The sequence below is a fragment of the Channa argus genome, chromosome 12 (genome assembly GCF_033026475.1).
Source record: "Channa argus isolate prfri chromosome 12, Channa argus male v1.0, whole genome shotgun sequence".
NCBI classification, from domain to species: Eukaryota; Metazoa; Chordata; class Actinopteri; order Anabantiformes; family Channidae; genus Channa; species Channa argus.
Window position 1 is genome coordinate 13,865,953 of NC_090208.1, and position 21,282 is coordinate 13,887,234.

The following is a 21,282-nucleotide window of genomic DNA, read 5'->3' on the forward strand; positions in this document are numbered from 1 at the left end:
AGGAAAGGATGGATGGATAGGTGCAAGAGTGATAAAGGGAGATTTAAGACATGGATTTCGCCCCCTCTAGTGGATTTTTAAAGCCAGTGTCAGACAACCCGCATTTTTTTAGAGGCTATAAATTCTGTGGCAGATAGTCTAGATTATTGTCAGATCAAAAATATTGCTTGATTATTAAATTATTAAAGCGTATAATATTTGTTATGCTATTAACAAATAATAACTTAGATGCAGTCATTAGTGCAACAATATAAACACATTTGATTTGCACTAATTATGATATTTTCAGGTTTGCATATTATGAGTTTAAGAGATGTTTTAGATGTTGTCCTTTGGATGAGTAGCTCATCATGATGGTCTTTGAAGGTTTTTAACACATTAAAACTTTTGATAATTTGGAGACTTCTTCAAACTTTAATATCCAGTTAGTTCCATTGGTTCCATTGTGAGGGTCCTAAAATGTTAAGAGTGGTGAAGCTGCCCTATGAAATAAATGTGTTTTTTTTTTTTTGTCGTTCATATACTGAGGAGAGTTTGCAAGTATATTCAGATTAATCTTCCACTTGTTCATTTAGAACTAATCATAATCCATCTAATTAACATAATATTATTTTTTCTTCTTCATTGTTATTCCAGCTGTAATAGACATCACATTACACATGACATGACATTTATTGAACATCACTTAGGCCTACATTATTATAACTTCCCGCCCTTATATTAAGGCCAAAAATAAATATAATTTAAAACACAGGTCTACATGCTAATCATTAAGTTCAATTTAATTTTAAAATCATATTCATAAAAGTCCTTTAATTTATAAACAAGTGTACAGTCTATCAATAACATTATTTTGAGAAATAATACTTTTAATAGCGATATGGGCGCGGTGCCGTCCAGTAGCCGTAACGCTACTGTCGCAAAATACAACTGTCGTCAACCCTGGCCGCCCACTGAAGATGGCGGCGGAGCTGCATCCGCGGAGCGGAAAGCTGGTCGGCCTGTCCAACTCCAACCGGACTGCCCGGCGTAACCAGCCAGTCCAGGAATTCAACCATGGCTTGGTCCTTAGTAAGGAGCCGCTGAGGGACCGGGATGTCTTCACCGTCCGTATCGACAAGAAGGTAAACAACACCAGGCCCCCCGCCACTTCTCCTGAGCGAGTAGAGAGCAGTGGGAACGGGGAGCAGCGCTGATGGGACGGGTTGGGGGTCTGTCCGCAGTGAGGGGCTTCTGCTGCCCTGGGCGGTTTGCACGGGCTGACAGTGACCACGGTTCTCACAGTTATTCAGTAGCGATTTACATACTTTGGCAGGGATAAAGCAGAAACGGGGAGTTTTAATAATCACATATTTCAGTGTAAATCTGTTAAACAGACCACCTAGCTACCGATAGCCTGTGTGTGGTGCCTTGATACCGACAGTTAGCCGTGCTAATCAGCAGCTAGCAGTTGTGTCCATGGCTAGCCGGGGTTAGCGTTTCTGGAAAGTGCCGTGAGGTCTCTGTCTTGTGTTGAAAATGACTTGTTATTGTTTATGCTGCCATATGAGCTAAGTTAAGATGATGGACGTAGGTAGCTCTCAGTAGGTTTGTTTTTAGAAGTCGGTGACAGTCGTCGCTGCCTGTCAGCCTCTGTGCCAGTCTCCCCCCATGGCTAATAATACTGCAGTGCTGGGCTAACACAGTGACTCAAAGGCTATGTATGAACTACAGGCATATGCATACAGTAGCCACTGCTTTGTGTTGCTAGTGTAGGTATTAACTTTAAGTAAAACGATTGCATAATAATAATATCCAGACCAGAGCTAGTGGAATTCATCATAGATGGGACCATTGGAAGGACTAACTTCTTAATTAAGCTTTGTAAACGTGTGTTATTACAGTCTTAGCAACACTTTAAAGATACGGAAAAAGCTTAAGTATGTTCAGAAAACCAATTAGGATACATGTTTCTCACTTTACAGTCTATTTTGTCATTACATTTCTAGAGATGTGATGGTGTTCTTTGTGTGTGCTTTGAGGGTGATGTATTTTTTCTTTTTGCCTGGAAAAAGGCATTTCCATTCCTCTGCAGAAATACATGCTATATATTAACACATAATTTTGTAATCGGTTCAGGATACAATATCTTGGTATCTAGGGATCTCATAACATAAAGTTGAACACGGGTGCCTTTTGGCTGTTATCGGCATGGTAGAGGCGGGTGGTGGCAATGACTTCTGCTTCTACAGTTTGCCACCCCATTGGGTTTGTCAACAACATGGCAGCTCTGAGGCGTCTGCTACAGCCCACTGGGGCCCCCACAAAAAGATTTTCTCAATGATGGTGTGTTCAACCAGACACATGGACACATTATTCAGAAACCACCATGCAGAGGTTGAGCTGTAGCGTGAGTGCCTGTAAGAACTCCAGTTTAATAGCACATACTTTATGTAAGCAACTATACATTCTACATGGCTCTCTCAGTCTGATAAGTGCTCTCATAAACATGTTGTGCTGTGTGATGACATGCATTTATTGTCCGAACATCAATACATTTCCATCACGGAGGACCTGAATTGGCATGACTGCCCGTCCTACTGACATCCACTAAGCTACAGTGGAAATGGGAACATGAGCACAAGATGGCAAATCAGCCAATCGATTCGGGTTTGTGCAATACAAAGGGCTTTACAGATGACCGATTAGCTGGTAGTAAGAACAAATGTGAGGAACTGTTTATCTCAGCTAAACCATTTTCCATTCAAATTACCTATTTTATATTTAGTAAGTGTTGTCTGTTAAAATGTTTATGCAAATGTCTTAATATGGCTTAATAATTTGTGATTTGGTCCCTTCTCTTCTGTCCAAAGTTCATATGTTCATATATGTGAGATGAGAAGCTTATCCCAGATTGCGTATTCTCAGCAAACTCTGCATTTGAAGCTAAACCACATAGGGTTCATTTTTCACTCTTAAAAAGTTGTTCAGTGCCACTACTCTACTTACATGCTTGTATCTTGTAGTTATTGTTTTGTTGTTTCTTTTTAAAAGAGAGATTCGAGGCCAGACGCCCACAGGCTGCTGTTACATAAGTGAGTGAGTGAGCAAAGGACATGTGTCTGTCTCCTCCACACAGCGACCCGGTCAGGCTACTACTAAATCTGTTAACCCAGATACTCAGCCTGTCGTAGCACACTGCCTTACATAGCACCTGCCACTGAGCTAAGGTGGAGGGAACAGACAAAGGAGGCAGACAGGAAAGTGTTACCAAAATTATAGTGATCTCAAAGGAATTTTCCCAAGAAGCTGCTTGGGCTTTAATGTTATTCTCAAGATCACTTCATTAGGGTGGATTTCTGCCAGCTTGAACTAGAATCCTGTGGAGAAGCAGGAATAAAGTGAAAGGAGAGCAGTTGAAGATTGATAATACAGTTTTGATTGCTTTTGACTTTATTCTTTTTTCTTGTGGAACAACCTGCACAGTGTATGCTGGATATCTTTCTTCCCAGAGGGAGCAGGCAGAGTGCAGTGAGCCACTTAAAATTAATCCTCAGTGGGATGACACAGGCTCACGCCCCGGTGTCGGCAAGCATCTGCTTGGCTGAAGTGTTTCCAAGCAAGAGACTGAATCTTCACTGGCTGCACTGACTCTGATTTATAGCTCCCAATGTGGTCTGTCATGCACATCATGGAGACAAAAATAAAAAAGAAAACAGGCACCGATCAATAAAGTATCACATTATGTTTGGTTTTGAGTTGCAGCAAATAATATCATAGGCAACTTGTTATGTGATATGGGTTCAATGTCACGCAAAGTCACAAGGATTCCTGCAGCGAAAGATTTGTGTGACAGGAAAAAATCAATTATTTTTATTTAATTTTTTTATGTGTGTTCAGTCTGCAGTGGAAGTGTTTGTTTTGTGTGTATAAAACAAACGCCACATACATGCACACCACATATAGTTCTGGTAGTTTAATGATATTGTTATAAAAGAGGTGAAGAGTTAGTTACCATTCAAACCCATACTATTAGTTCCATCTCAGATCTCAGATTAGTACTCACTCAGGTGCAGTCTAACCTGTCATATACCTACTCAAAGCAGCTGAGAAACTATAATGATCTCTATTGACTTGTGTAGCACAAGATTGCCCAGATTTTGTAGATATTCCATTCATTAATGTGTCTTACTAAAAGGTAAAACTTGCATGAAACATACCAGTTTCCTATGACTTTTTATAGTTCAGGTACCCTGCCCTACCTGAAATGTAGAGAGTCTCTGCTAACATCAGAAGAAATTATTAAATTTTAATCATATATACTATTAGCGTAGTGTTACCTTCAGAGAAAATGCGTTACATCACAAAGTGAGTACTGCATCTTTAATGAGCTCTTCCTGCTTTATTGAAGAAAAAAATGTATCCACACACCGCATTGTGTAACCACCTGTGGGTCTTTTTCTCGCAAATGGACGAAAGAAGGTATGTACTGTATAGTCACATAAGGGATGACATTCGTCCTGAGCCATGGACTCCTAATCCAATAAAAAATACAACAATAACATTCTAGCACCAAGAATCGTAGTTTACAAGGCTTCATGTGATGATATTGCTGCATAAGTATGTGATGGTGTTTTGCCCCAATTATTTAAGGAGAATCTGGGGTTAATCTTTGACAGGGATTTACAGTTTACAGATTACAGTTGTAATTTTGATTTGTGAAAACTGCTAAAAATGCTTAAACTGCTACAACAGTTGTTACTGTTTCCACACTATCTTGCAGCACTTACCGAGCTACATTATTCACTGTCAGAAAAACTACAAATAACAAGACGCATCTTTGTCTTCCATGGATATCTGTCTGCCTCTTTTTAGGTCCCTAATAAGTCCCTAATTTTTAACAGTGACTTTTACAAAACCTCAAATATTCTGTGCAATGTTATTAGAGCAGGAGCTACTGATACTTGTTTGGTTGTTGCTTATCCTTTCTGGATATGTTGTTACTGCAGTTGCCAGTCTCTAAATATATGTCATCTTGAATAAATAAATGTCAAACATTTATATAAACATATCAATTTCCTTCCAGGTAAACTCGTGGAGTGGTTCCATTGAGATTGGTGTGACGGCACTGGATCCTGCTGCACTGGATTTCCCCAGCAGTGCTACAGGCCTTAAAGGTGGCTCCTGGATTGTGTCAGGCTGCTCTGTGCTGCGCGATGGTCGTTCAGTCCTGGAGGAGTATGGCCGAGACCTGGACCAGCTAGCTGAGGGAGACCGTGTGGGAATTCAGCGCAACTCCCGCGGGGAGCTCCACCTCTGGGTTAACGGACAGGACTGCGGAGCGGCCGCCAGTGGCTTGCCGCCCAAACTCTGGGCTGTGGTGGACCTGTACGGCAAGTGCACTCAAGTGACAGTGGTGAGCTGTGAGCCACCACCACCCTCTGCAGAGAGGGAGAGAGAGACAATAGAGCGGGACGAAGAGGAGGAGGAAGATGATGAAGAGGAGGAGGAAGTGGTGGTGTGTGGTCGTCAGGAGGATGTGGGAATCACAACACTGATGAATGTGGCAGCAATGAATGGAATGATGAGTGGAGATGAAGGTAGGAAGCCTTTTTATCCCTGTGGTTCTTTGTTCTGAACTATATTTGTCTTTTATTTTAAGTTTGTTTTTTGTTTTTCTTCTTCCTCTTGCTGTTAGTGCCTGAGCTCAGCTGTAGTCACAGCAGACCAGACAAGTTCCCCAACAACTTGGAGCCTGACACAGGTGAGAAAATCCTCCTCAGATTAGGTGATGAACACTTTGCCTTATGACCTCAACTAATAACCATTCTAATATTCCTTTCTGTCCTCAGTTCTAACGGAGCACCAACTCTTTGATGTGTTCAACAATGCAATAGTATCTTTTTATCGCTCTGAGGATGAGGGTGGAGGTGGAGGAGGTAATGGAGGAGAAGGAGGAAATGCAGGGACTGACTCTTCCTCTAGAAATGACAGAGGGAGCAGCACTTCAGGAGGAGGTGTGGGGAACGGGGACAATGGGCCAGGAGCAACAGCAGGTGGAGGAGGAGGAGGAGGATCTGGTTGTGGTGGAAATGGTGGAAATACTAATAACAGTCCTTCTGGTAATGGAGGGGTGGGGGCAGCAGCTCTGACTGGTGGAATGACCACCAATGATGCACTACTGTTCCATGAGAAGTGCGGCACACTGATCAAACTGAGCAACAACAACAAGACAGCGGAGCGGAGGAGACCGCTGGATGAGTTCAACAACGGTGTCGTGATGACCAACCGACCGCTCCGACACAACGAGATGTTTGAGGTGGTTTCAAACACAAGTCACAGCTGGGAGGTTTGCTCATGCAGCAGAATCAGAACTAGAGCTGTAAAAAGAATAATTTATTTGATATTGATGATTTATATGATATGATCATATGAATCCCAAAACAGTGATTTTTTTTTTTTTTTTTTTATCTTGTTCACACAAATTGATATAACATATCTGTCAGGGCTTCTGTTTTGTTTCTATTGAAACAACAACAGAAAAGATTGTCAGAAAATGGCGAATATCCCTATTCCAGTTTTACACAGGTTTGAAATAGTTATAAAAAGATTTCAAATTTAAATGAACATTTAATATTGAAAAAGAGCAGATTTTCCTCTTTGAGAATGCTTTTTATCTTCATAAATTAAGTTGTTTTTTTAAATTACATTTATTGTTGACTTATTGTCCATTAACCATCTACTTGCTGACCAGTAGATATTTAAGAAAAATGGCACCTAAAGGCACAATAAAGACTAAAAGGAAATGTTCAGAAAGATGGATAAGTTCAGACTGGAAAGACAACATTCAACCTCTTAACTATAATAAAGTAACCAAAAAATGTTGTCTCATACCAAGATATTGCATTTATATAATGTGAATCTACTGCAGGAAGAACACACACAGACATCCTATTTTTTGCTGCACAGTTCATCTCTGGGGTTGATGCTGCACATACAACACATCTCCATTTTGGCTTGACAAATAAAGAAATACTACAAGAATTATTAATAATAAAAACAAACAGAAATAATTTAAAGTTTTGTAGTGTACAGCAAATTTAAGCTGTTTGCTTTGTTTTTAGATCCGCATTGATAAGCTGGTGGACAAGTGGTCGGGATCAATAGAGATCGGCGTGACCACACACAACCCCAACAACCTGGACTATCCTGCAACTATGACCAATCTGCGCTCAGGTAGAACACACATAAGATCCACAGGAACAACATTAAACAAGAGTTGGTCATTGTGAAATTAATGTTATTCTGTGTTGTTGTTTAGGTACAATCATGATGAGTGGCTGTGGGATATTAACTAATGGGAAAGGAACCCGCAGGGAATACTGTGAATTCAGCCTTGATGAACTCCAGGTTTGTTAACATAAATACTCCTGTGCACATCACTTTCATATCCACACCTACTGTGTCAGTAAATATACCATTATGCTCTCATCTACTCTAATCGTTTCCAGGAGGGAGATCATATAGGGTTGATGCGCAAAGCCAGTGGTGCGCTCCATTTCTATATCAATGGCATCGACCAAGGTGAGACACATTTGAGACTACAAGAAGGATTTTCAGCCAGTATTGAGCAGGTTCATGCCATCACCCCAATTTTAGTGGAAGCTCTTTCTTTATAGCCATGATGACATTATCACAGCAGCTAAAGCTCTTTTTAAAGCGTGGAGATCCAAAACAATGACTCTAATCATCAAAATAAATCTACTATAGAGTAACTGAAAATAGAGAAAATCTGCCTTTTGGAGTTGGCCCAGTTAGACCCCAGACCTCAATGCAATCGAGAGCCTTTGGCGTTAGCTCAGAAAGTTGCTTATTCCAGACATCCTAAGAAAATTTCTGAGCTGTGTATCAAAAAAGTCCACAATTCCTCCAGAATGTTGTACGGGTCTAATCCACAGCCACTATAAGGGGTGAAGTTATTGCTGCCAATGGAGCTTTCACCAGTTATTGAATAACTTTTTCCTCCAGTGCTGTAAATGTGTAATAGGTGTGTTGAGTAAAGACACAAATGTTATATTTGTTTTTGTTATCAGCTAAAGCAAGAAATTCTCATACTTTTTGTTGCTGGTTTGAGCAGTAATAAAGATCCTGTTTTCTCTTCTAAACATTTGATGTACTTTCTAGGTGTTGCTGCAGCCCAGACCCCCGGTGTGGTCTATGGTGTGGTTGACCTGTATGGCATGGCTGTCAAAGTCACCATAGTCCACAACCACAACCACAGTGACCGCCTCAGACGTAACAACGCTATCATGAGGGCTCTGTCGCCTGATGTCGGTCGGCCTCGGCCATCTCTGTCCCTGACGCCAGATACTGAGGGGCCTGAGCGTCTGCTCTTCCATTCCAACTGTGGCCAGAAGGCCGCCATCATAGGTGATGGCAGGACGGCATTGCGGCCACAGTGAGACTACTTTCTATGTTGCCACTGCATTGATTACATGCATGATTAATCTATGGGTTGTTGACTTTAACTTATTCTACTGTGAATAATGATATCCTAATCTTTATTTTGATAATAATAATAATAACAATAATATACATAATAACAAGATTATTATTGTTATTGTTATGTTCTGTTTTTCTGTACTTTTCATCGGTCAGTATAGGTATAGAACAAAAGTCAAATCAAATATGTTTCTTTTACAGTGCAACTGACGACTTCAATCATGGCGTGGTCCTGAGCAGCCGACCGCTGCGCTCCAACGAGGTGTTTCAGGTCCGCATTGACAAGATGGTGGACAAGTGGGCGGGTTCTATCGAAATTGGTGTCACAACACATAATCCCGCCTACCTGCAGCTGCCCTCGACCATGACAAACTTGCGCTCCGGTAAAATTAGATATAATGTAAAATAGGTTTATATTGTAAGTGGGCTAACCTTTTCTGCTGTGATGAACACTGGCTGATGTTTTTCAGGGACATGGATGATGACAGGGAATGGCGTGATGCACAATGGAACTACAATACTGGACGAGTATGGACACAACCTTGACCGGCTCAAGGTGAGCGATAATTGATTTTTTTATTCTGCTGTCAGTTACTCTTTGCCCTCCTTTGTCCTCTCATTTCAATTCTGCCTCTTTTTTCTTATTTTTTTTAAATAACCCTTTTACCTCTTGCAGGCGGGTGACACAGTAGGCGTGGTGCGGAAAGAAGATGGTAGCCTCCATTTCTTTGTGAACGGTGTTGCTCAGGGCCCCGCGGCGTGGAACGTCCCTCCTAGCGTCTACGCCGTGGTTGACCTGTATGGGCAGGCTGCTCAGGCCACCATCATGGATGACATGGGTAAGAGAAGGATGCAGAGGAACAGCACCCCACCACTGAGATTCTAAGTTCAATATTTCAAATTTATCTCTCGTCTTTATTCTCTCTCTTTTAGTTGACCTCCCCCCTCTCCCAGAGGACAGCTCAGAGGGCCCCACAGCCATGTCCCCTGGGAGCCCCTGCTCAGTAGCTGGGGCCACCACGACCAGCGACCTGCGTTTCCACCAGCTACACGGCACCAACGCTGTCATCACCAATGGGGGGCGCACAGCTCTGCGTCAGAACTGCCGCAGCGAGTTCAATGACGCTATTGTCATTTCCAATAGGTGATGAAACACTTTTAATAATATGAGTCAAACAGCTTGAGACATTTTGGGTATCAGAATGTGTAACAGTTTTTATTGAACATATTTAAAACTAGTCATTGTTATCAAAAGTAAATCTGTTATACATATGTATTGATTTCACAGTTTTAACTTGTAAACTCCTTGCTGCAGGTGCCTTCGAGACGGAGAGCTGTTTGAAATTGTTATTCAGAAGATGGTGGACCGCTGGTCGGGTTCAATAGAAGCAGGTGAGGTGTTTTTCTTTAAATCCAGCCAGTCACTTGTTAATCATTATAATTGTAACTATGCATTAAATGTAATATAGGTTTTCAGTGACACTGATGTATGTTTCCCTGCTCTATGTGTCCAGGAGTAACAGCCATCAGGCCAGAGGAGCTCGAGTTTCCAAATACAATGACTGATATCGACTACGACACCTGGATGCTCAGGTAGATTGCCCTGTGAAAAAATGTATTAGCATATATCTGTATATTTTTCTATTTTTTTTTTATCTGGGTGTCGTTGTGATGTGTCTGTTAATAGTACTGCATAGTCAAACTTTTGACAGCCATAAATTTTCCTGTTTCACAGTTGATTTTGAGTTGCTTAAAAAAGTTATCTGTCAGACATATTGAAGTAGCTGTCTGTTAGAATATTAATCAGTTGGTCCACATAAAGAAATAATAAATAGAAATAAACACTATTCATTTCAGTTGAAGTCTACTTTCTATTCATGTTTTAAACTTTCATAACATATTTCAATATTATGGTGTACAATATTAATATTTACAGGTAGAACACTGAGTTCTAACTGACCAGCCTAATTTATGTGTAGAGGGGAATGCTGGGTTATAATATAACATAAGCTGTAAAAATCACTCTGTAATTAAAGAGAAATGCAAGTGATGTTCTACTTTGGCCAAAGTGGGGGTCTTTTTTCAGCCAATTTAAACATATGTAATGGATGGAAAATGATTTAATCATAGAGTATATTATTAGAAGTAGTGTAAAGCTGTCTGACATGGGAATTTATTACAAAACCTAACAACATAAAAAAAAAAAACGTTCAAATTCACATCTCTAAATAAAATTTTTGAAGTGAGGCTTTGAACTTCACAGCACGTGTCTGGTTGGGGTTTTAGTTATTTTTTTTCTTCAAAAACAGTGGAACAGCCATCATGCAGGACGGTAACACAATGCGGAACAACTATGGTTGTGACCTGGACTCCCTTACCACGGCTTCACGGATCGGCATGATGCGCTCAGCCAGTGGCGACCTCCACTATTACATCAATGGTGTGGACCAAGGTGTCGCCTGCTCTGGTCTCCCACCAGGTAAAAAATACTAAATAGTTCAAAAGTTCTAACTTTTTCTTGTCTTTTATCTCTGACTGTGTTAGAGGTGTGATAATGATAATTTATAATTTACCGTCTGATATGTTATCCCACACACACTCTCTCTCTTCGCTCTCGCTCTCGCTCTCTCTCTCTCTCTCTCTCGCTCGCTCTCCTTTTCTCTCTCGCTCTCAGATGTGTATGCAGTTATTGACCTGTATGGTCAGTGTGTTCAGGTGTCCATTACCAGCTCCTCAGGTCCAATGGACAACAGCCTATGTACCAGCAACATCACAGAGAAGAGCTTCCCCATCCACTCACCAGGTACCCAACACAGAAAGGATGGAAAGTGTTGTATTTTATTCAATATGTAAAAAGTATTTTATTCAGTATGTAAAATGTTTGGTAAAATAATATTGACATAGCTTTAGACATTTGTTTGAAGATAAAGAGAGAGTAATTATAAAACATGTCCCATATCGGTTGTCTTCAAAACTTCATGTTCATCTTTTCTTTTATGTGTGTGTGTATGTAGTAGCAGGCGTTGCCCATCGACTCCACAGTAAACATGGTAAAAATGTAGTGCTGCTTGGCGAGGGCTGTCAGGCGGTCAGAGTTGGAGGTTACGCTCACGGCATCGTGTTCAGTGCGAAAGAACTCAAAGCAGATGAGTTGTTTGAGGTATGAGATGGTTCACAGCTAATATTTTACCAGATTACTGCTCATGTCCCACATTAATCTTAAATACTGTGTATTTTACAATTGAAAAAGATATAGTTTGTGTTTTCTCTGTTGGTACTTGTTTTCTAACTCGTCCTGAAATCCTTTTGTCTTTCTGCAGGTGAGGATTGATGAAGTAGATGAGCAGTGGTCCGGTTCAGTGCATATCGGCCTGACCACACTAGCACCTCCAGAGCTACCATCCTGTCCCCTCTCAGGCCTCTCCCCCTCCCTCCCGCAGCTTCGCACCAAGGTCACCTGGCTGCTCTGTGGCTCTGAGGTCCGTCGCAATGGAGTGCTGCAGCGGCAGAACTACGGCTGTTCACTCGATCGACTGACGGTAAGCTGCATCTCCTGTTCTCTGAGCTGTGAATGCAGCTTCACAACAGATGAAAACAGTGGAGTTGTGACAGCTCCCTACAGATATGTGTAACATTTACAAACAAACATTTGAGATTACATTAAGAATTCTTGCCTTAAATGTAATAACAGGGGATGTCGTGGTTCTTCAAACCTCTGACTTCACACTAAAAATGTGATCACAGCTTTAAGACTGTCACAGTCTACCAGAGAAGTAGAGACAGAAATCTTGTTTCCTCACATTTTAAAACTCAAATATTTCACTTCTTTTTGTGTAAAATCTGTTCTTCTTGAACCATATTTTATTCTCTCTCTCTCCCTAAATTGTTGTACATAATTTAAAACTGATGTAATTGCCCATTTTTGCTGCCCAAGCACTTTGTGAAATCTGTTTTAAAGCTCTTGAATCATTAGTAGCCACAGTGGTATTTGCTGCATTAGCATTGTGTTGATAAAAAATTTACAGGGCGAAATGTGGTAGGTCAGCGATTCCAAACCTGTGCTCTTAATTTTTAGGCACAAATGTTCTTAATATTTGTATTCTAATTACTTTAATGCGTCGAACTTTAGGATTTATCACTTAAGTCTCTAATCGTTTTACATTAAATGACCTAAACGGAAGCCACATCATTGTTATAATATACCAGTATCCTGCAATAATATGATGCTGTATAAAAGAGGTTGAACATAATTAAAGTAACCATAAAACATTTGTAATTTTACCTTACACCTTACCCGTGTTCATTATCTATCTGCAGATTCTTATATTTTTTATAGGTGAAAACATTTAAAGCACTTTTTATTTTTATTATAAGGACATTTTATTACACTTGTATTTTTTTGTATTCTCTCCCTTGTTTCATAGTGTGAAACAGGTGATACACTTTAAAAGAAGATAATAAAGAGAAGAAGAATTCAGAAATTGAAAAATCAGATTTCAGTGAGGGACAAACTTTGGAGATCTGTTTTTCAGATGAAATAAAACAGACATTCAGACTAATGTGTTTCCAGGTTGGGAATCGTGTGGGTGTGAAGAGGTGCAGCGATGACACAATGCACATTTTCGTTGATGGAGAAGATATGGGACCTGCTGCGACCGCAGTGGCGAAGGTGTCACACTCCTTTTACCATCTCTCTCTCTCATACACATAAACATGCTTGTCTACAGTATACAAAACAATTTTACTCCAGACTCATTTAGCATCTATCTTGCTTTTTGCAGAATGTGTATGCTGTTTTGGACCTGTACGGGCGGATGAATGCAGTGTCCATTGTCAGCTCATCACTGATGGAGGACACGGAAAGTGTCAAGGCGCCCTCGCTCTCCTCAGAAAGCTGCAGTGAAGGAGAAGAGGACAGTACCCCTGTCAGAGAGGTTGTAACTCAAAAGAGCCCGAGAGTTTGTCAAGAACAGTGTTATTAACAAAGAATATCCTGAGAAATGCAACACTCTTCATTTCACCTTTTACTGCCTCTAGGATGAGACGGAGCCATGTGCGCTGGTGCCCACCGTCATGACCTTCCTGGAAAATCACGGCAAGAACATCCAGCTATCCAACCAGAACCTGACGGCAGCCAGAGTGTCGAGCTACAACCAGGGCCTGCTGGTCACTGTTCAGCCGCTGGCTCGGCAGCAGCTGTTCCAGGTGTGGCATGGATGAGTTTGTATGTGGATTAGGCTTCACTTACATAGTTGCGGAAACTTGACTAAGGTTGCTGAAAAATATCACCTTAAATTTAAAAGATAAATGATCACATTTATTTTTCCCTTGTTTTTCTTTTTTGTCCTTTTTAATAGCAGTGAACTTTTTAGGGCTCCAGGTACTGATTTACATTATCACTTAGTTTCTTTTTATTTTCATTAATAGCCTAATTGTCTCATCTATGTTAATGTGATAATGCTAATGTTAAACAGCCCAAGATTGAATTGGATGCTTTTGTTCGTCTAACAGTCTAAAAAAAAAACTATATTTAATTAACAATGTCGTGTGAAGCACATTTTCTGAAGGCAGCATGTGCTGTGTTTTCACACTAAAAACAAGAAAACACAATATACCTCTCAATGTTTAAGACAAGTTTTTTCCTGGTTTCCTTTAACCATATTTTCAGTTTGCTAATAATGTGTGCAGTCTTTAGTTATCAGTTATCATACTGGACTCACTGGGAATAGATTAAAAAAACTACAGAGCTCAGGAAATAATAATAATAATTTATCAGCATACAAATTTGCGTTTGTATTTTTTTTTATAGAAAAAACACACACAATTTGATAACATATGACAAGATTTAGCATTTTAGGCTGAAGCTTTTCTCCTGGTTTTTGTCACTAGTTTCAGATCGACCGTTTGAACCTGTCTTGGACGTCCTCACTGTCATTAGGGGTGATTGGTCACTCCCCTGACCGGCTCAACTTCCCCTCCACAGCGTGCTGCCTGAAACGCTCTGCCTGGCTACTGCAGAGAGACTCCGTCTTCCACAACTCCTTAAAGGTGCACTGAAAACCTCAATTGCTCAGTTCTATTGAGTAATTTATTATTTTAGTAGTCAACATAATATTGTTTCTGCTAAGAGTTGTCACCTGCCTCATTTCCTTTCTTCTGTCTTTAACACTTCTCTTTCCTTCTCAGATATGTGAGAACTATGGTCCTAATCTGGACACCTGTCCAGAGGGGACAGTGTTGGGTCTGCTGGTGGACACCAACAGTTGTCTTCATCTCTATGTCAATGGCATGGACCAGGGTGTGGCAGCGCAGGACATCCCTTCACCGTGTTATCCCTTTATAGACCTCTACGGCCAGTGTGAACAGGTTCGAACACACACTGATATGCATGCTGCATATTTGTTTGTGTGAGGGATGGTTTGATATCGTTACATCAGCATTTATAGCAGAAATCGTTAATTTTGTGTCTCAGTATAGTGTTTTTCTCTTGTTCCAGTATTTCAGTGTCAATGATCATTTCAACCTGTATTTTAATGCATTTTAATAAAAGGAACTGCTTAGTAAGGTCAACACAAAGCAATGTTTTTTTTTTATGTTATCTAATATTTCTTTACTGCCATAGCATCATGATATGTCTATAATTATTCACTTGTGTTACCTTGGCAGGTTACTATAGTAACAAATAATGTGCCAGCTGTGGGTGGAGAGAATGGAGAGACCCGCTGTCAATGTGACATGGAGAAGGCTGACATGGTTGATGGTAAGAAACTAGCAGTTACCTTTTTCTTTTTCCTCTATTTTCCGTCTTTTCGGTTGAATCTGCAATGTTTTGTCTGTTTTTACGAGCAGGAATCAAAGAAAGCGTGTGCTGGACGCCCCCACCAGAGGTCAACCCCAACAAGACCTGTGAATACCAGGCGCTGTGCTCACGTTTCAAGGATTTGCTCACGTTACCAGGTGGGTTTTTTATTATTATAATTATTTTTAACCTCAGCCTCAGTGTCAGAACTAAAGTGACATAACAATTCCGATATGTCTTCTTCACAAAGATGGATACTTCAATGAAGATGCAAAGTACAACCTGTGCTACTGTGAGTCCTGCCACAAGCTTCGAGGTGACGAGGCGTATTACAAGAGAGGCGAGCCGCCTCGTGATTACGCCCTGCCCTTCGGATGGTGCCGCTTTGCCCTCAGGTAAGAGGCTGGGCTCTCAATCAAAAATGTGAAAGAGCAGTATGTTACAAAGGACAGAGATGCTAATCGCTGTGGAATGTATGAATCATGAATGGTATATGGAAAAAGTTTGAAGTAGTAAACTCTAGAAACATCTGTAGCAGAACCTTTACTCATAGGCAACCCTGGGGAAGGCCAGGAGATTGTCCCATTAATTTCACCGTTATGCTTAGGAAGGGATGATCAGAAAACTCTAAATGTCAATGGTAGAATTTACGTGATTATCTAATGCTAAATTTGTACAAAAATGACACAAACGTCTCTAAAATTTAAATCAAGGGGCCTAAAAACAAAGCACTCTGTTTTGATCATTGACTCAGTTTGTACGCTTGTTGATGGATGTCTACCTGTAACTATTTCTGGCCTGGTTGTGCAGGATCAAGCCCCACTGTGAGGTTTCTAATGCACTGAAGAAGTGGCACATCGCATACCACGGCACCAGCGTGGGAGCCCTCCGACGCGCACTCGACCACAGCCAGCTGCTGGCTGGTACGAAGACGATTTGTTTTGTTTTTTTACACACACTGTGCCTGTTTTTTTTATTCTGCCAGAACCACAAGAGTAGTGATTCCAGGCAATGATCAACAGAAACAACTTTAAAAAAAAAACAGTTGTAAGATGTTGTCAGTGTCAAAAATGTTAATCATTATGTTATAGAAAAATGTATCTAGCTAATTCTTAACAATCATCCTATTTGCTCGATTTGTTGACACTTGTAACAGTATTTGATGCGAGTGAAAAATGGAGTTCGGATCAGTCAATTTTGACACTAATGATTTTGTTGTGGATTTTGTCAATTTTTTTTATTTTATTTTTTTATAGCAGGAATCAAAACCTTATTTATGTGTCTCTGCGTGTTTAGTGTTTTCCTGACGCATTGTGACAACAGTTGCTAAGTGTCCGAAATGTCAATTAACTCCTCACTATTTAGAGTAGGTGGTGATTTCCCACATAACCAATAAGTTTGTTAAAGAAAAACAAAACAACCGAATATTCTTTCCTCATTACCACCACATCATAATGACTATGAACTAAAACCCTGAATATGTTTTGCTAATAGATATAGGCTCAGACACTTCCTGCACTCATGTGATTTTTGTTGTTGAAGGGACATCGTCCATCTTCTCAGTATCTCCAGTGAAGGCAGAGGGGCCTAATGGCTACAGTGAGCCAGAAGAGAACAGCGCCCCTGACAGGGAGGTCCCCAGAGTTCGGCTCTCCCCCACCATGCGCTACTCCGGCTTGGAGCTCTTTGCTCCCAAAGTGCAGTAAGTCGGATTCACAAAAATCACCAAAACGTTATAATTTCACCCTCCTGTTTGCATTTCAAAAATTGCACGAAATAGTTCTTTGTTTGGTTGTTGTTGTGTTTTTTTTTTTTTTTTTTTAATTAGTCTATAGTGGAGAACTTAAATGACCAGTCACTCATTACTGTCCTTGTCCTCATGCAGATTTCGGGACCCCCGTTCTCACCGCTGCCACCAGGCTCAGGTGGGATTCCAGGTGTGTGTTCGTCCAGGATCTTACAAGGTGGGACCTCAGACGCTTGGCCACAGTGAGCCCCTGGACCCTCGCTTCAGCAACTCAGAGATTGAGTGGATCACTAAGGAGCAGGGCGGCACACTCCTCTATGGACTGCTCATCCGGATTGAGTGAATGGACTGAAGGTGGAGGCGTTCAGGTGGAATTGGGGTGTCTCTGTGGCAGACCTCGTTCTTTTAATAAACGGACAACCAAATTCAACCCCTGCCTTGAGCAAGAGACTCCTCTGGATTCCAGCTGTTCCTACTGTGGATTGTTGACAATTCAGCATTATTGTTATTTTGTTGGTTTTTGCTCTCGGGCTCTTTTAAAGGTCGCGGGCTACTGCGGGTTAAAAGAAGAACAGACACTTTGTGCACTTTATGTTTTGGACACTCGTGGGCGATTTTTAAACTTCTCAACCACACGATATATTGTTCATTCGCAGTTTGGTTTGCATTCTTTTCAAACTCCTATTTTCTTTTAGCCTCACACAACTTTTTTGTTACCTTTTGGTACTTAAACCAGTCCGCCACAGCATTAAAACCACTGGCAGCTGAAGTGAATAAAATTTATCTTGTTAGACCTCTTTTAGGGGGTAGGAGAAATCGGATGGCAAGTGAAGTTGATGTGAGTGCCAAACTGTGAGCTTGATGACTGGGACCAGGCAATGGTCAGTACCTGCCGAAAGTGGTCTAAGGAAGGTCAACAAGTGAACCGGTGACTTGGATGCCCAAGGGTTAGGGTTAGTACACAGAACAGTAACTTTAGCACAGAATGCTAAAAAGCTTAACGCTAGTGCATAACAGCTTTAAGCATATGTGGCTATGTAACCGCGGACAAATTCCTATGCTGGTTTTAATGTTGTGGCTGATATTCTCAGAGGCATCAACTCTGCTCTGGTCAGTGTTTCATTTTGGGAGGAGCTAACCCCTGCCAACCTGCACGTTAATGGACTGTCACCTAAAACGTGGGTCCACAAAGGAGTGACCGTGTTTTCAAAAAAGAACAATGTAGAAAAAAGAGACACTTGAATCTGAGAATAAACCCAAGGGTATCTTGTGATTGTGACTTCTTTAGGGGGGAAAGATTTTAAAACTGAAGGAAGAAAAAGTTTACACATGTACCACTGTATGTTGCTATCTTCATGTCGACACATTAGGGCACTCACGACTTTTTCAGTCCTGTATTTGTGTTCTAAACTAGCATCACTTCAGACTCCTCTTGTCCAATTGAAAACATTGACAGGATTTAATCTGTGGAGATAACTGGAAAGTTATGGCGAAAGAACCTCCTGCACCATTAGGAGAAGCTAAAAATAGTGAGAGAATGAATTGCAAATTATGTTTCAGCCTGACAGCTCGTGTTAGGCATAGACTTGGTGGGTTGTGATATACCTATTTACTGGTTCAAGAGCTCTAAATGTGAAGGAAGACGGACATTTTAGAAAATATGCTTGTTGCTTTTTTTGGCAACACTTTCATATGAAAGTTAAACCACTCGTTTCTGTGCATAGACGCACTATAGAAAAGCTTATTAGTGGAAGTGGAAGCCAGACATCAGCCCCGAAGGCCCTTCAAACTCACACGGCTGAAGAAGCAAATGGATTAAGATTGGATCAAAAGTTGCCACTGTTTTCCACATATAAACAAGGTTAAAATATTATCATGCAGCAAAGGAAACATTTGTCACTAATTTGGTTAAAGTGTAATGAAAGCTAGCAGACAGCAATCCTCGCTTTGTGTCCCTCACATATTAGATAATAAACAATATCAGAACATTTGAACTACATTTAAATTAATAATCTATAAAAGACATCCAAACATCGGAATGAGTACTTGTAGTGTCCGCTGCATGCTGAAAGTCTTTTTTTACTTTTTAAAAGTGCTGATTCTTTATCCATCACCCAGTGGCTTTTATCCTTCAAATGGGGCCAATACACTTTGTAGAAACTAGAGACAGATTGCTTCAAACAGCAGCTGCCACTGTCCACCCATCAGCACATCTAAAGCTCACTGATTGTATGTTTGTTTACACCCATGTTTCCATACCGCTAACATTTGTGTTACGTCCCATATTACCGGGGACTCCACAACTAGTAATAGTAAGACATTGATGGTCGCAAAACGACCTTGTATTTAAAACGCAGAATTAACCCTTGTTGCTTTTACACACTTAATGTGACATAGTGAGTTTTATTTGTGCTGGGGGGTTTCAGGCGGCTTGGTGTTTGCCCCTCAACCTAAACGCTTCCTGTGTACTGCCTAATGTTTCCCAACATTAGTGCATCGTTGGTAATTTAACCGAGAAAATGGACACGAAACAAAGGTGGAGAAATGAAGCCAAAATATTGAAGTGTTTTCCACATCCCGTCTTTACACGTGTTTGTGTTTACCTGCAGGACCTCCAGAGCCAACACCAAGACGGTCTACGACCCACACTGGGGTTTACATGTGAATGTTATTAATTAGGGCTCTGCAGCATTTTTATTTAAACTATCATCACTGACTTACATTAAAAGGTTTTATTTAATCTAAAACAGTCACATTATGTTTGACTGTATGTGATAAACTTCCCACCTTTTTTTTTTTTTTTTTAAAATCCCCACCATTTTCAACAGTGTTGCCAATTTGATAAACCTGCTACAGGGCCTGAAAACGTTTTTCAAGGAACCTTTTTGATGATTCAACTTATAATCAAAGAAGTTCAGTCATCTTCTAAGAGCAGCTGTGATCTGATTGAAGATTAATGGTGTTTGGCAAAAAACCCTTCCAATCAAAAATGTGAAAAATAATGGCTAATTTATAGCCCAGTGCTGCTTTGTACAATTTAATTTGTATTGTTTTCTTTTTTGTTTTCTGTATGTTGCATTGTACAGGCTGTTACATAACAAATCATATCTTCCTGATTTATATTAAAAAAATAAATAAACTGACTGACAATATGCACAGAACCATGGTTACATTTTTTTTGTTGTTGTTTTTACAGGTGGGGTTTGTTTAAAAAAAAAAAGATGCCAAGAAGACAAGACAAAACCTACTGCTGCTTATGGTTTCTTTTTACAAATTTTATTTAGAGTAGGATAAAAAGTCTGGTCACTGACATGTTATTGCAGTGTTGCATACTTGCTCAATCACACAGTTTCCAAAGTTCTGTAGACTAAGGCCGATAGTGGGTTTTCTTTTTGTAGCTTTTAACACAAGTGGCTGCTGCAGAGCAGCTCTGTCCTGATATGAAGTCATTCAAAAATGAAGCGTCTCAGCCAAGAGTTAAACAACTAAAAATAGACAAATTACTAGTTTCCTGTCCCACAAACATAAGGACGGTATAAGTGTCACTAATTACAGTAATGCACCACTGACAGAGATCTGCTGTGTGATCCTGTTGGGTTGCATAGTCTGTTTCATTTACTAATCTGTCATCAGACGTAAAGACACTTCTGCACCAATTTTGACTTTAAAGTTGGACCCTGAGATTTATTTTTCTGTTATACTGTCTGCTGGTGTAGGTCTGTATTCTTTACCCTTCTTCAAATTAATACTGCAACATTTTGGAAAATATGCCAATTTCCTTTTTTAAGAGCTATATGAGGAGATTGATACCACTCTCAAATCTGTGTGATTTTTAGCTGCATCCTACCTTAGCATAAGGACTAGAAACAGCTAAAAATACAACTACCAAAACCAAATTCACGTTGCATTTTATATGCAATGAATTAATTAATAGAATCAATTTATTGTTATCCAAATTGTTATTTTTTTCTAAATTAAATTTTCTGAATATTTAATTTTATGTTGGATATTTGTGCTTTTTGATGCATATTTTAATTTTTTTTGTCCTTTCGGTTTATCCCGTGAGTTTTTACGCCGGATGCCCTTCCTGACGCAACCCTCCCCAATTTCTGCTGGGCTCGGAACGGCACTGCACAGCTGGGGATGGAAATGGGCTGTTAGGGGTTCAGTGTCTTGCCCACACTTGCCCACACTTCAACATATAGCTGGGACCAGGGATCGAACCACTGACCCTGTGGTCCGTGTACAACTGCCT

The 21,282-nt window shown here is 40.4% G+C and overlaps 1 protein-coding gene across 3 annotated transcripts; it reads left to right on the plus strand.

Moving 5' to 3' along the window:
* The first annotated feature begins 925 nt into the window (after window positions 1–925).
* neurl4 (neuralized E3 ubiquitin protein ligase 4) lies at window positions 926–20,177 on the plus strand. Of its 3 annotated transcripts, none has more exons than XM_067523205.1 (29): window positions 926–1,124; window positions 5,066–5,579; window positions 5,678–5,743; window positions 5,832–6,298; window positions 7,104–7,215; window positions 7,301–7,389; window positions 7,491–7,563; window positions 8,164–8,437; window positions 8,683–8,864; window positions 8,952–9,037; window positions 9,158–9,320; window positions 9,415–9,625; window positions 9,797–9,873; window positions 9,996–10,074; window positions 10,791–10,960; window positions 11,156–11,284; window positions 11,496–11,641; window positions 11,802–12,020; window positions 13,052–13,150; window positions 13,263–13,415; window positions 13,519–13,686; window positions 14,371–14,529; window positions 14,668–14,847; window positions 15,148–15,241; window positions 15,331–15,438; window positions 15,531–15,675; window positions 16,091–16,203; window positions 16,823–16,982; window positions 17,166–20,177. In XM_067523205.1, the coding sequence occupies exons 1-29, from the start codon at window positions 960–962 to the stop codon at window positions 17,368–17,370; spliced, it is 4,806 nt and encodes a 1,601-aa protein (XP_067379306.1). In that variant the 5' UTR covers window positions 926–959; the 3' UTR covers window positions 17,371–20,177. The 3 variants fall into 3 exon arrangements, with proteins under 3 accessions (XP_067379306.1, XP_067379304.1, XP_067379305.1); XM_067523203.1 differs by having other exon boundaries at window positions 5,832–6,328; window positions 17,166–18,297; XM_067523204.1 differs by having other exon boundaries at window positions 5,832–6,328; window positions 11,499–11,641; window positions 17,166–18,297.
* The last annotated feature ends 1,105 nt before the right edge of the window (window positions 20,178–21,282 follow it).